This window comes from Cephus cinctus, unplaced genomic scaffold (genome assembly GCF_000341935.2).
Source record: "Cephus cinctus unplaced genomic scaffold, Ccin1 Ccin1_scaffold0029, whole genome shotgun sequence".
In the NCBI taxonomy this organism is placed as follows: Eukaryota; Metazoa; Arthropoda; class Insecta; order Hymenoptera; family Cephidae; genus Cephus; species Cephus cinctus.
Window position 1 is genome coordinate 888,648 of NW_014332776.1, and position 15,619 is coordinate 904,266.

General features: G+C 37.8%; 4 protein-coding genes across 12 annotated transcripts in view; 2 read left to right on the forward strand and 2 right to left on the reverse strand.

The window, feature by feature from the left end:
• The window catches only part of LOC107267318 (protein outspread), an 88,487-nt gene extending 85,260 nt beyond the window's left edge, over positions 1 to 3,227 (reverse strand). For 4 of the 7 annotated variants that reach the window (XR_003059627.1, XM_015738864.2, XM_015738855.2 and 1 more), the window contains exon 1: positions 1,643 to 3,227. Coding sequence is in view for 6 of the 7 variants with exons in the window: in XM_015738864.2 (XP_015594350.1) it covers positions 1,643 to 1,783 (141 nt within the window). In the remaining variant the exon portion in view is untranslated. The remainder of the gene's footprint in view (positions 1 to 1,642) is intronic. The other 3 variants (XM_015738893.2, XM_015738884.2, XM_025084987.1) reach the window with 1 other exon arrangement.
• Positions 3,228 to 3,944: 717 nt separating this feature from the next.
• On the forward strand, positions 3,945 to 6,102 carry LOC107267396 (transmembrane protein 11 homolog, mitochondrial). Its single transcript, XM_015739060.2, has 3 exons — positions 3,945 to 4,066; positions 5,005 to 5,222; positions 5,295 to 6,102. Exons 1-3 carry the CDS (start codon positions 4,044 to 4,046, stop codon positions 5,579 to 5,581), a joined length of 528 nt encoding a protein of 175 aa, XP_015594546.1. The 5' UTR covers positions 3,945 to 4,043; the 3' UTR covers positions 5,582 to 6,102.
• A 2,840-nt stretch (positions 6,103 to 8,942) lies between these two features.
• LOC107267370 (dehydrogenase/reductase SDR family protein 7-like) lies at positions 8,943 to 11,443 on the reverse strand. Of its 3 annotated transcripts, none has more exons than XM_015739001.2 (7): positions 11,312 to 11,443; positions 10,663 to 10,851; positions 10,427 to 10,570; positions 10,138 to 10,357; positions 9,983 to 10,067; positions 9,514 to 9,674; positions 8,943 to 9,430 (listed from the first exon to the last, which is right to left on the reverse strand). In XM_015739001.2, exons 2-7 carry the CDS (start codon positions 10,813 to 10,815, stop codon positions 9,231 to 9,233), a joined length of 963 nt encoding a protein of 320 aa, XP_015594487.1. In that variant the 5' UTR covers positions 10,816 to 10,851; positions 11,312 to 11,443; the 3' UTR covers positions 8,943 to 9,230. The 3 variants fall into 3 exon arrangements, with proteins under 3 accessions (XP_015594487.1, XP_015594480.1, XP_015594472.1); XM_015738994.2 differs by lacking the exon at positions 11,312 to 11,443 and adding an exon at positions 11,146 to 11,278; XM_015738986.2 differs by lacking the exon at positions 11,312 to 11,443 and adding an exon at positions 10,956 to 11,095.
• A 249-nt stretch (positions 11,444 to 11,692) lies between these two features.
• Positions 11,693 to 15,588, forward strand: LOC107267352 (zinc finger protein 420-like). The gene has a single exon (XM_015738937.2). The coding sequence runs from the start codon at positions 11,848 to 11,850 to the stop codon at positions 14,662 to 14,664; it is 2,817 nt and encodes a 938-aa protein (XP_015594423.1). The 5' UTR covers positions 11,693 to 11,847; the 3' UTR covers positions 14,665 to 15,588.
• Positions 15,589 to 15,619: the final 31 nt, after the last annotated feature.

Sequence of the window (15,619 nt, forward strand, 5' to 3'; positions counted from 1 at the left end):
AAGCTTTCGGTAGGGACCGGAGGCCGGCCTTTTTAAATCGTCCGGCTCGTCCACGCTGCGTCGAATTATGAAGGTGCATGCGGGAGAGAAATGGCAGAGGGACAGCCTCGGATTCGTGGGGATGGAGAGGAGACAGAGAGAGTACGGGGCAACGAGAGTGCGAGGGGAATAAGGAAGGAGAGTTGAAGCAGGAGGAGGAGGGAGAGAGAGAGACGCTAGGGTACGGCCGATACAGAAGAGATACCGCAACCACGCAACCACGCAACCACGCAAGCAGGCAACCAACCAAGCCAACGACTTCGGACCACTCGGCGAGGGCAACGAAGGCGGTTGGAATGCACCGGGAACAGGTCGCAAGGCTGCCGACATTCCGAAATTTGCAACGGCGTAAAGAGAGGGAAAAAAAACCTGGGCCAAGTCAGAGAGAAAGATAGACTACGCGAAAGACAGTGGGCGTCTGAGAGATAAATAAAGACAATGAGATACAAAGATAGTTGAACGAGATCAAGATCTGAGCATTCAAGAGAACAGCAAGATAAGCTTAGTATTTAGAGAGACGGTAGTGAGAGAGAGAGAGAGGGGGGAGGGGGTCGAAACTGTGTTCTCCCATTTAGCAGCAGATGGGATTATAACGTGTGTAAAGAGATAAAGTCGCTTCTATTACGTCTTGTTTGTAACTTTCGATGATTCCTTTACGTCTGACCTGCTGACTACGTGCTATTAGACTGACACGTTCTGGAGAGGGAATAAAGGAAATATCACGGAATAACATTATTCTGGTTAGACTACGTGAGAATGAATAGTATGACCAGGTGACTGTGTATACGTGTATATCGGTTAGCTGAGATTTTCGAAGAACCGTTTCATCCGACGTTTTTACGCGGTGACACGCATTGCCCGGAGCGTCGATTGATTTTTAACGTTTTTACCTTGCGCCTTCAGGCTCCTCTGAGGAGTTACTTCCACGCAACCCGGTTGACCGGCGATGCTCCTTGTACCCGGGATCGTTAATAAAAATCGTCCTGAGGCCAACAAGATTTTTGAGTCTTCTATTATTATCCCTTTTTTTTCCTTTAAATTCCGTGGGTAATGCCCCCTTATATACTCTAAGACGGTGCGCGTTGCTCTACGACTGGGACGTATCCTTTACCAGCGATGATTATTCAAGCAGCCCTTACATTCCAAATCGAAACAAGTTCAAAACAAGATCCAGACCTTGAGCGTGCGTACCCTGTAGTCGAGGTAGGCGGAGCAGGCCGATAGGGTGCCTAGGTAACCTAAGGTCCTTGTTACGACTATTTTTGTCCTACACCTTTTTTTCGTTCCTTCTAATCTATTCGATTTTTCTTTCAAACAAGACAAAGAGATAAATTAACTTCTCTACTACGGGAATCCTATTTAGACAGAATTATTGAAGTCTCGAATTCCAGTCGAACGTACGTGCTTTACTTTCTATAAGAATTATCACTGTGAACTTTTCTTTTCGAAGGCGTTCCTGCAAGGGTTCGCTATTTCGAACGGAGTATTTTTCAGCATAAATATGACCTAGTCAGGTACACAAACAATCCTCCTCCAATCTTTAAATCTGAAACTAAAACCTCCATCGGAGTAACAGAAAGAGCGTCGCTCAAACGAAACTCACCCTATTGCATTCCAAAGCCTCGGCGCTGTGCTCCTCCTTCTGCTTGAAGCAGCTGCTGCACTTGCTCTTGTTGAATATATTCGGTGCGAACTTCCTGCACTCGGCGCCGGTGCCCCGAGTACCCGCGGATCCTCCTGACATCGCGGTGGACGCTTTCAGTAACCCGGCGACATGCTCACCGGCCCTGAACAAACAGCGGATGGAGCTCGTACCGGATCGTCAACTTCTGTAGAATGATCGGTAGATGCGACTTGAAAGAATTTTTTAAGAATTGACCTTGGAATTCCAAGATAATCCTGAACCAAGGCTTCCTCTCAGATAAAGTAAGGAACCACGTACTCAAATCGACCGTCTACTATCTCTTGTATACAGTCTGGTTCCTCTGGGTCAAAATAGCCCTTAAGCCAGACTCACAAAAGTATCAAGAGGAATTCCTGAAATTCTTATACTCCTCATACGAGCACGTGAGGAACGACAGTTCCTCCTATGACCTTGAGATTATCCGGTGTCATCAAGGAAAAGTAGAATGTCCAGAATTATCCTTTTCGGATGACTTCCTTTTGGTGTTTATAAAAGTTGCATTAATTACCACGAAATCTCGCCACTCCCGGTAAAATGCAACAACGTGTGCGTCCCGAAGATTGTTTCGTTTGATGCGAGCGAAAAGTGTAAACTCATCAAAATTTGTTTACGACCCGTTACACCTCGGTACGTCGCCTTTAGCAATATCACGCGGTGCTTCTCTGTCGCCCGTATATGTATTTCATTAGCACACACGTCCTTGCCTCCTGTTCCACACGAGTAAAGAGAAGCAAGGCTCTGATATTTGCTTACAACTTGTAAGCAGTGTATATCTGCAGGCCGTCTTTTACTTCTCCCTCAGTACGCATGACACTCTTCTTTCATTTCTTCTCACTGTAGCACCAATAATAGTTCCAAAGCCTGTATATTCGTGTTTCCACGCAAAAATCAACAGGAACACGTGGGTTCGCAAATAGCGGGAACTTTTTGAAAGTTCGATCGTTGAATAAAAGCTCCGATTTTATAAAAATCGCCTCGATGATACTCTCTACGTTTCAAAAGCACCTATATAACCACCTGTCAATTAAATACACATCAACCTACTGTTTATCCTTATATTCAACAATATTTGATGTACACCAAATCTTTACAAGACACAGCAGTACACGTTGAGTTTCCAACACGTGTTTTAAGAGTGCCAACTAAGCACCTTGAGTTAAAGGATGAAAAAGGAAAAGCGTTGTGCTCCCCGTGGTGCAGGGACGTGGCGAACGTAATTACCCCGCTGTCACAATCGGTGTTTAAAGCCGCGTTATTACGAGTATCGAATGAACTGCGCGAAATGTCACTGGCAATGGCAGGTTAGAGTCGCGCGACCCATTAACCGTCGTCGCTATCCGATTGGCAACCCGGCACGTTACTCACGCGACAATTATCGAGCATATTTACGTCGCGATGCTCCATGACAGAACACTCGCGTGCACGTCCATCTGTGATCTGTCCGTTAACTCTTATTCTGTCCTATGGGCAGCGCTCAACTCGCCGCCCAGACCGCAGAACGCAGACTAAGCCGCGTATGGAGCCTTGCGCCGGTTAAAGTAGTCCTGACCCCGAATGCGCAGTGCCGCCTTATTTCAAACAAGAATCGTGCGTGCGACCAGAATGAAAAATACTCTAGAGGATTTTTCATGCTTTCCTTTCTTCCATTCTGTTGAACATTGATTATTAATTGTAAATTTTGTTACTGGGTTTGGAGACGTATTAAGAAATATGATGAGTTCATGACAGTTGAAGTGCAAAGTCTAGGTTTTATGAGAGATTTACGGTACTGTGGATGCGCCCAGCAATATCAAGCAGCGAACCTAAAAAGGAAAGCGTTTTGCATGCTCGGTCAACGCATTACTCGCATAATTAATAAGTGGAACCGTTTCTGAACCCGTTACGTGCAAAAATGCGTTGAAAAATTGTAAGGGTGGAAAGTTGAAACTCGTTTAAGAGTAAGATGCGCGCGGAGGCTATAGATGCATTGGAGAAATTTCTTTTAGTTTAGCTTCACCACGCCATCTTGTTACCGTTTAAAGATTCTACTAGACTCAATTCAGTTTTTATGTTTAGTACACTTAGTGCGATAAAATTGTAACTATTAATTGACGAATTTTATGGAATTATATTAAATAAGTATTACGTGAGGATTGTGGAAATTCTGATTGTTGTCAGTAAAGCTTTTCAACTTTTCATTTGAATATTTGTAAGGACTGAATGAGTCATTGAGAGACAACACTTTGAATCAGCTGATCCTTATATCCGTTTCGTAGTTCAAGTGTTTTCTTCCGTTTCGCATGTACCAGCGTTCCCAGGTTTCGCGAGACCGACGAGAAAGATGGTAGATGAAGCGGGTGACAGGTTCGTAGGTGGAATTACATTCGGCTTTTTATAAAAAACTAACGATACCTGGCAGGCATAATGAACGCGCGCGAAACCATTCATACTCAGAGTATATCTAGACAGATACTGATTAACGTTAAATTTGTCGCATTAGCATTTATTGATGATAATCGACGTAGTGTGCTGTTCCAGTTCCCCTGGATATTTTACCTTTGAGAAAATTCATTTAATTATCCTATCAAAGGATCGTATATTGTTTAATATTTTGTATGTCAGTTATCTGCTTTGTTTGCTATAATTTGTTTATTTCAATATCGATGATTTTCATACCGGTTATTAAGTACCTCTGGATGTTCACTTTCCCCAACTAATATTTTGACTTGGTATCTGTATTTTTATAATTCAGGATGATTAAGGTATCGGATAACCTTAAAATATCGTCGGTAATATTAGTCGTATATTTGTATTCAAACAAACTCAAGATTGATAAGTTTCAATCCACATCTTACATAACATCTGAAAGAGACCATTTATGACAGAGAATTCTAATTAAGATTGCAATTATTTATTAGATACTCATTACTCATATCTGCATTACATATATCTGTGCAGAATAGAAAGGAAGCATTTGTTAAGCACATTGAAACAATTAATACATTTTTATACTATTCACATTAAAGGATCTTCGAAGATAATACATTGTCTTTAAATGCATGAGATAAACCAAGATCTTCCTTAGATAATATGAAAACATATAACTCATTAATATATCATACCTGATATGTTTAATAGCATGCAAAAGTTGTCAATTATATGATATATACATTATCGCAAAATGTAATGATGTCAAGTGTTTCTGCTTTGCCATTACTTATATAAATGTTTCTCTTCTGAAAGTAAATGTGTAAGAACTAACAATATTAGTTATAAACAATTTATCTATTATTGTTTCCCAGGGATGACTCTGCAAATGTTGCCATTATTCGGGAGGTGTACGACAGTGAGAATGCTCACGAAACATTTGAATGTGAATTGGAAAGAGCACTTGAAGCAGAATGTAGTTTAATTGTTATTGAACCATCAAAACTGGGGGATGAGACATCTAGATGGATAGCAGTCGGCAACTGTCTTCACAAAACAGCAGCATTATCAGGTTTTGCATCAGTGGTCACAGGTTTGTAACTCTTAACATTCCTTATGACATTCCACTTGCACAATGTATAATCTTTACATTGCATTTTCTCAGGTCTTATTTGGGGTGATAGACCATATATCTGCGGTGCATTGGGTTTCACATCAGTGATCACCTGTGGCCTGTACACAGTCTCCTGGCAATTTGACCCATGCTGCCAGTACCAAGTAGAAACAGATACTAGTAAGTTGCCCCACGTTGAGCTTCTAGCAGTTCTGGGTCCTTCTTCCCCTACATTTCTCGTCCGTAAGGATGACAGAAGAAGAAAGATACTCCACACAACCATTACCTTGATGGCACTCGGTATCAGCACGTGGAGATTGTATCAAGCCTTTAAGTGAAAATACCCTTATGGATTTGGAGGTACGATTCCTCGGTGATTAAAAGACAAAAAAAGAAAGGAAGGTAGGACGCGCAGAACGTCTCGCGTGCGTTTATAGCCAAGTGTAGAATAGGATTCGTTGCGTTAGGAAAAAAATACGGAAAATCGTTTTGTTGCTTACTCACAGTGGCCCGTCGTCAAATGTGTATAAATCATTTATGCTACGGGTGCTTGGAATATGTTAACGTTGTATTTTAATCGCGCGTTTTTCGTGCCCAATAAATACGCAACGAACCACCAAGTCATCTTTCAACTGTCGACAACTTTTTATCGTCAGGAATATCCATTCTTTAGTTTCACTCCAAGAAGGTATGGAAACATTGTCTTCTATGTAATCGAGTGAAAACGCATGCTGTCGTAAATCTACGTAAAATCTTCATCGTGGTGATTCTCGATACGTCAGAGAATAAATTTAACACCATGTACTCTTTAAAGTGTAAATAAAGTAGGTAGAATACACTGTTTACTGTTTGGTAATAATGACGTGTTATTGCCTGGCTTTTCTTTCAGCTATGACAAATAATTTTATTTAACTAATGGGACGCTCACCGGAAACACCGTCGGTCACACAAATCATGGTTACAAACATTAATAATGTAAGAAGAAAGAATTTTTCAAACATTTTTTGCGAACCATGGTACAAGAGGGTAGTTGTCATTAAAAATGTGTCTTTCTATCTAAGACGTTTATCGAGAACACGAATCCAAAACACCGCGTAAACAAAGTGGAGTCTGTTGTGATCATCACAATAAAGATAGTAATATAAGACATCCCTCGATCTACGTCCCTTTCCTATTTTCATTAAAGTGTGGATTGACTTTACCGATAGCATTCTATAAAGATCTGAGAGTTTTTAATTGCCATAAATAATTTAATGTCGAGTTATCAACTGCATGCAAAATAGTAATTTTTCACATGATTATTAAGATTAGTCCTGCACGTATGGATATAATTAATTGCGAATGCTGTATACATGATTTTTTATGGCCTTCTATTGCACCTTTAATAATTAATAGAGAATTTGTAATTTAATTCCAATACAACAGATGTGAAAGCGTTTGGTCTTCGTACAACCTAGATTTGATTTAACGCTTGAAAAGTGAACGGCTAATAAATTGGAAGCGTAGTGCATTTTAGTTGAATTATGAGTTCTCTTTAAAGTGTTTCGAGAACAGAAAATTAGAGCGTTATAATAAGTCAGATTGTGCGCTTATTTGCCGAGGGAAAAACCAGTAAAGGCTTACTTAAAAGAAAAAAATTGCACACAGAGTTCAAATCATTCGGTCGACGAGTCAAGTGGGTCAGCAAGTAAAACGTATAGTGTATTTTTCTTAGTGGTCAGACTTACAAGAATGAAAAAGAAAATGACGTTCTGTTAAACAAGGATAATAGTAGCCAGCAGCATAGGAAGAAAATATAGTACAGTGAAAATCTGAATCCATAGTCATTATCTTATAGCATGTAATTTTTAAGAATTTACTTTTTCCTATGAGAGCTTGCATTACTAAATAATAATAAAAAATAGAATTTGTCAAAATCAATTTCAGTTCAGATATTTTTACCCCGTACAAGCATATATTTAATGTGTTAGATACGTCATAAATAATAGTAACATTAAACATATGTCTGTATGATTAAGTAATCATTTATTGAAACAACAATTAAATTTAAATTCAATTCAACAACAATTCAAATTTTTTTTAATTGTAACGATCCTATTCTTCGATGAACGTCTTACGTCATATACCGAAGGCATCAGGCACTTGAATATTATAATGTAAGTCCCTCACAAAAGATGGATAGTTGTTACTAGACAGGTCAGGAAGAAGAAAATAGATTCGTGAAGATGTTGCTATGCAAGATCGGTGCCACATTTCAATTTTAGCACAGGCTATGAGTATTCCTGTGACACGAATATCTTTGTTTACTCAGGTACCATTAACCAGATTCAACAATTTTCATATATGAAATCTATACTTAATCAATCTGTACAATTCATTTGAAAGATACAATTATTTCAAGAATCCATTTTCATCCGTCCGATTGTGATCCCTGATTATTCGTGATCTCTCATTCATTGGAAAACTTAAACTTGCTCTTGAATTAATAAGAATAATAAAAACGAAGATATAGGAGGAAGAACCGTAAAGAGAATTTTCTATGAGCCTTTACGTCATTATATTTATTTTTTTTTCTTATTCCTAGAGCGGGTATGAAAGCGAAAAATTGCGTTCGAGCTTGATTGAAAAGATAATTTACACAAGATCTGATGGTAATTAAATTGTTGTTTATTTGGTGAAGTACTCAGTGTGCAATGCATTTTAGCGATATTAGGAAACACATTATCAAATTGTCAAATTTATTATTAGATATGTAAATGGTTGTTGGATGTAAAATACAATTGTTAGGCATTGAACAATGAAGTAATGATATATCGTAGTCAATGTTTGAGGATCGTATTCTTCTTAATGAACCTTATCATAGCATCGACGATATGTATTGGACTAGTAAGTTAAAATGCACCAGTTGCAGTTACTTCGTTCATTATTTTCCATTCAAAAGCTAACTACAGTTGTTACATTTCAGCTTATTAGTCTTGTAGAATGAATAGGAGCTGTCAAGATGCTATTTATTTTTAACAAATTAGAAGGAACGAGAGCAAAATTGTTAAACTGTACGTCAAAAAGTGTCGTAACTACAACGGTGTGTCTGAAGTGACCTTGAAAAAATTGACATTCATTGTATTTCACTGCATTTAAACCACTGAGCAACAATTCATTTTACGTGGCAATAATTATGATTTTTAAGTATCCTGCGTTGCATTCTAGAAGTATAAATGTTTCATTATATGTACCGTAAGCTGTCTCCCAAAAATGATACTTCTCATTGTGTGGTAATTAAACTAGATGATATTTACATTCAATTGATGTTCAAGGAACGACGGACACACTCATTATCAGTAAGAAAAAATACGGAATATGCTCGAGAAGCCTGATTTGATTACAGGCTTATAGTTTTATAATGTACATAATGTAAAACACGTTCCACTTGATTGTGGCTATTATATTATTAATAAAAATAGTTTTAAATAGTTTGTATGGCATATCATCATTTGTTTTCGAGTTTACGATATCCTGGTTTCATGTTTTTTTCCACTTTATGTAAAGAATTTTATCTTGGTTTCCAAAAATATATAGAAAATATTATTCCTATTTGTTATAAAAGTTGTGTGTTTTAATTACTTTAAATAATTTAATCACGGTCGTCATACTTCAACAGGAAAGCTAAGAAATTCTGATACTGAACAAAAATCACAATGGTTATATGTATAATTCACATTTATTATAAAACTTATAAACAAATTCAACTTGTATACAACACGTACTGATTTCCTTTAACAAATACATAACGATTTATCGCTTTCTTGCGATATTCTTGCGTTGACACTTGAAAAGCAATCAATTGATCAGGTATATATTTTGGAAATATGATTCCATTGTTTTCTTTTTAAACAATCTAAATCTTGTCCGCCAAGTAAGTACATATGTACATGCATGGAACATAAAGCGTTCGTTCACCTCATTGTAATTACATCTCGTGACAAGCAACTACTCTTGCTTTGCCAAATTCTTACCGCGCTTCTGCATGATCCAGAAATAAATGGAAGGTAATACTGTTCGCAAATAGATTGCAGCTTTAGGTGTGAATGTTGCTATAGTTATTTCCCTTTCCTCTTTTAACACAGCGTTTAAAATCTTATCGGACACGTATTTTGGAGAATAACCCTTTTCCGTTGTTTCATCCATAACTGCAACAGCATAATTATAAATTGTTAAAGCAATGAAGGACATTTATAAATACGTAACAGATTCATGAATTTATTATATTGACCTCCGTATGTATGGCCAGTTCCCGTTAAGGCATTTAGAGATAGAGCAGTTTTAATGTAGCCTGGATTTATGACAGTGACCTTTATATTTCGATCAGCTAATTCAGCTCTGGCCGAATCACACCAAGCTTGCAGTGCATGCTTTGAAGCAGCATAAGCTGATCTGTTGAGTACTTTTCGCTTATGAAATATGAACATTGGTTTCTAAATAGTATAGTCAGTCCACAAGTAAAATAGAATGGAAAAATGCAATGCCTATAGCAAAACTTTCGATGACCAATGCTTTTTTGACAAAAATAAAGTGGTACTGATATATCAATGGAAAATCCATTCATAACCTTCAGCAAAAGACCATCAAAATAGGAAAATTTTTTTACAGTTCCTAACATAAAACATTTGTTCCTATGACATTTTAAGCTATTTTAGTCATGGACTGACATAGATTGGAAGTTTAATAGGATTTTGACTTGCCTGAATGGAATAGCAATTTTACCCTGGACACTGCTGATACACACTATGTGACCTGATCGATGTTTTATCATTGCTGGAAGCACAGCTGAAAAATAAAGACAATGACACATTTGCATATATATGTATATAATATTATCATAATCTTTAATATTTACCTTTTGTTAATGCTATCTGAGCAAAGTAATTAACTAGCATTACTTTTATGTCAACATCAACGTTAGTGTTAATTACCTCTCCTCTGTAGGAAATTCCAGCATTATTTATAAGGATATCGATTCTACCATGAATCCTTAAAACTTTTTCAACTTCCAAGTGTAAAGAATTAATATCTATCAGATCCAATGGAAGTACTACAGGTGGGTGTGTGGGAACTGTCTAAAAAATTTAATAAAAGTTATCGTTCAATGTTAAATAATTTAAAATATTCAATATATTAAAACTAACATGATGCGTATTCATTAAATTATCTTTCACTTTTTCCAACATATCCTTTCTTCTAGACACAAGAATTACTCGACAGCCACAACTATAAAAGGAATGGGCTAATGCTTCTCCCAAACCTGAACTTGCACCTGTTATCATAACAACCTAATAACAATATGAAAATATTAATACGTACAATTGAAGTAATACGATAAAGCAAATACAAGAATAATTTGGAACAAGAATAAAATTCTTACCTTGCCACTGAGATTTGCTCTTCTCCGCTTTTGCAGGATAACATCAACAACATTATACAAGAGCCATGGGAATGTGATGGGAATACCAAACAATCCAAATAACCACCACATAATATGCCAGCCCTTGGCAGTTTCGTTTTGCTTTATAGTCATGTTACTTTGAGTATTAATAAAATTGTTATCAGCCCACTGTTAGAAAACTAATTTAATATAGTATAGGTTCTTCAATATATTTTAGACACGTTATGTGTGTGATTATTAGGTTTAAATTGTCAAGCAGTTAAATGACGTACAATGGGATAATATAGCAGATAACAGGATGCGCTATTTAGATTTAGAAATTCAGTAGAAAAAAATTCAACCTTTGAGACAAACAATATTTGGATTTTACTGTGAAGTAAAAAAACTGTGGATATAGGTATAACAATCGAATGATAACCATGTGAATCGATAGATGTCGATTGAAACACCAAAATAATTTACCTGTTTACGTGAACGACAATATTCTTCCAAAGAAAATCGTTATCTTATCATACCTCGCTATAATCTTTTCTATTACCAATAAAATATATTCTTAAATATAATTTTGTATTATACAATAATATTTCAAAGCAAATTGATATTTATAAGGTGTCTACAAGTTACTTACTTAGATGAAGTAGAAAATCGACTTGAAATGTCGAAAAACTCGATTGAAGGGGCCGCCTCCTATGATAACTTCAGGCAGAACACACGTTACTGCACTTTTCCCTAAATAACCTCGTTGTACAATCGTTCGTACAGATATTTCGAGATTTGCATTATAAATTGTATACTTTCCTGCTAAAAGTTCTTTTCTTAAACGGTTTTTTATATGGAGCTGTGTTTCTGTGAGTCAAGCCAAACTCCAGCTATGTTCGAATATCATAAAGTTTGCTTCCAATGAGAACAGCAGTACGGTGTCGAGCTAGTAAAGAAGTCTATACTGCAGCTACAGCAGGCTGGCAAGAACAGTATTAGAGCCAGGTGAATATCCTAAATGCCGTGAAGACAAGATATAGCGCGGTTTATGAGGATAAATAACAGAAACTGCCGTCTGTACATTAAGGATGACAGGACCTAACTTAACTTGAGGTCAAACTAGGTCGTCAAAATTTCGGCCTGCTCCAAGAGGAACGAAGTTTAACTAAATAAAGTTGTTGTACGATGGAAACTCACGAGAACGAACAGTATGTAACATTTCCATTGTCTGGAGTGCATGAGTCTATACAAGAGAATATCATATCACATGAGGAGATATGTGAACCTGTGGATGAGTGCGTACTACAAGAAGGACTGAGCGAAGTGTCTGTAGGGGATGTGAATACTGGCATTACAGAAGCTCAAGTAGCTGTAGAAATTTTGGCTGAACGTTCTGACGAAGAGGATGAAAATTCTATCGTTTATCCAATTTATATTAAGCAAGAGGAACAGCAACAGTATACTTCCGGTGATGATGAATCTATGGCAGTAGAAGCTCTTCGGCAACTTGGAGGAATGTATCCTTGTTTTGAAGATAAAAAAATTAGCTGTCCGAACTGTGCAAATCATTTTACGCAATCAGAAATGGCAAAGCATCATCCTACTTGTACTGCTGTTAAATTATCTTGTACTACTTGTGGTGAAAGATTTGAAAGAAAGATAGACCTGAATAATCATATGGTTTGTCATCAAGTCGATCGACCACATGCATGCAGAACATGTGGAAATCTATTTCGTTCCAAAGCAAATCTCCAGTCTCATATGGCACAGGTTCACCAAGTTGAAAGACCTCACAAGTGCACAATATGTGGTGCAGACTTTCAAAGACCTTCCAGCCTATCAAATCATATGAAAATTCATACCTATGTAGCAGGTCGGGCAATCATGCAATCACAGGGAAACAATGTCTCCCAACCTGTGGAATCCTTTAGGAAATGGCCAGAAAACAATATTTCAGAATCGCAAAGTACGCAGGTTCCGTCCTCGTCTGTACAAACAATACAGAGTTACGACGTGTCTCAGGTACATTGGACCGTACCTTCCTACAATTTTCACAATGAGCAGTCCAATGTGGGTTCTCTGAGTAATCACCAAGAGAAAATGGATACTCTGCAAGAATTCACAGTGATGCCTAATGGTGAAGTAACCCAGTTTGAATATAGTCAACAGAGTACAATGACAAGTCAGATAAATCAACAATATAACTTATCGTTAAACAACTTTAATAATCAGGACACTATGGTGAAAATAGAAGCATTACCATATGTAGGAGAGAATCGAAGAAACTACGTGGAAGTTGAAATAAATGAAACTAAATCATATACCTGCACTCACTGTGGTGTTAGTTTTTCCAGGGTATCCGCCCTGACGTCTCATGAAAAGATACACGCCTCCAAGAATTGGAATATGCCAATCGAGTGTGAATACTGCGACAAACAATTCCAGGATGGTAATCATCTAGCAACGCATCAAACAACGTGCGCCAAGAAAATGATGCAAAACAACATCGAACAGGGTGTTTCAAACAGTAAGTGGGGCAAGCACGCGTGCTCTGAATGCGGAAAGAAGTTCACTACCAAACAGAAGATGTTCCGGCATCAATGGATTCACCGAAAGAAAACTCATTCGTGTGAAGTGTGCGGATCCCAGTTCGAGAAGCAGAATCAATTGGATGAGCACAGATTGTCAGCGCACCCGGGTGATTCGCCTTTCACCTGTAGCGAATGTGGGAAGAGTTTTGTGTCTCGCCAGGGTCTCTGGGAACATGGCAGAACTCACGCAGGTAGTCCTGCACATTTTCATTGTGACACCTGCTCGAAAACCTTTTCCTCCAGACAAGGATACTTGATACATCATCGTACACATACCGGCGAGCGGCCTTACGGCTGTAAATTTTGTTGGAAGGCCTTCAGGGATGGCGGCACCCTGAGGAAACACGAGCGCATTCATACTGGCGAACGACCTCACGTATGTCCATTGTGCTCCAGAGCCTTCAATCAGAAAGTCGTGCTACGTGAACACGTAAGGTGGGTCCACGCTGCGGGAAAGAATGAAACGGAGGTTACAGGTCCGCCATTCCCATGCCCACTTTGCGGTGCTTTGAATCAGGATCGAGATGAGTTATGTGCTCATATCGTGAAGCATTCGGATCAGATGATAGCTGAAGCAAAGGCAAAGACTAATAACAATGCACCAAAACCAAAACCTCCTAAAAAGAAATCAAAATCCTCTACTAGCTCAACCACCCAGTCCAAGCAAACTACCGGAAGTCGTTTAATCTCTAGAACTGAACAAAACGAAGCTCTTCTCTCTATCACAGAGACATCTGGAAAATCATCTAATAACCAACAAGTACTAACAGAAAAGCAAAATAACAGTAGCACTAGCAGAATAACAGAAGCAGTGCGTTTAATAACTGAGACTAAAAATGAAGGGGTACAGTTATCCCATGGGAATCACAGTCGCGGGGAATCTCTGGATCTGATTACTATAGAGAAACATGAACAAAGTACACAAATAACCGAACACGAAAGTAACACTATAACTGGGATAGCTACTACAAGGAACAATGAAATCAGTGCAATGCATTTGATATCGTCATCAAAACCTAATGAAACTTTACATCTAATAACTACAGGAAAACAGAACAACACGTTACATCTGATATCAAAACAAAATGAATCCTTACCTGTTTTAGCAATACCAAATCCACAGAATCATGAGAATTTCTCCAGTCAAATTGCACAAATGAGTAATAACACTGATATGCCCATGAACATGGTAACTCATCACTCTTCAAGGCAGTCCCAAAATGACAAAGGAAAAAATGCAACTGAACGGGATTCATTGATGCAAGATGCTACTCAACAATCTGATGTTATTCAGGTAGTGCAATATCATCAGCAGGAAAGTGATGATGGTGAGGATTTGGTATGCGGTATCTGCGGCGAGGATTTTAACGACAAAAATGTACTTATGGAACACGTCAAGATTCACATATAATTCGTGCAGAATTTTTAAATGTCCAAGCTTGTGATATTTTCTATAGCGCGATTGCGTAGGCATGGACGATAATAAACACTACTGGTGATTACTGGCATCAGTGTACTTTCTGTCATGCTCTTAATCAATTCTTGTAAAAAGACATTTACTGTTTTTCTTTTAAAATGAATTCATTGAGAAGCGGCTATAATCCGCTTCGTTTTCTCCAGTGCTTTTGTACACGTAGATCATATATGCGCCGCTGTAATATAATATTCTGTACGTCTGTGAGAAACTACTATAGTCTTTAAGATCGGTATATTATATTGTGCGATGATGGATTATTATTATATTGGACAAAACATATCGTAGACATGTTGTGTTGTATAAGAAAAATCACTATTCAAATCTATGATTTAAATAACTGATTGAATCACAGCTAGAACCGAGAAGATATTAGTAAAAAGGACCAGCTATATTTCACGTTGTGTCCGATGGCTAGTGGGCATATCGGACACGGGAGATACGTTGGAACTAGCATAGAAATTCCGGAGGGGATTAAAATGTCATACAATTCGTTTCAAACAGAGAATACACAGGGGCTCTTTACCAATTTTTTCTCGGTGCTGCTGATGTCACGATTATTAAGACTCGATCAAGTCTCGCGCCGAGTATCATTTTTTATTACCTAAGAGTGCGTTCCGAAATGTAATGTTAGTACTGCCAGTACTGTAACCAATGATGTGTCCTTATTCATCCATAAGCATCCAACAGAGATGTTTGACAGTACTATCAGTACATTTCGGAAGGCACCGTAAATCAACGGGCGATTCGATCTATTCCAAACTTCAAGTGTAAGAAAGAAATGCGATAAGAATACCACCTATGTAAAATAAATTGTATTTTATTTTGTACACTACTCCATTATTCATTAGATTGCAAATATGTGCTTTATGTAGTATTTAAATTTTCCCTC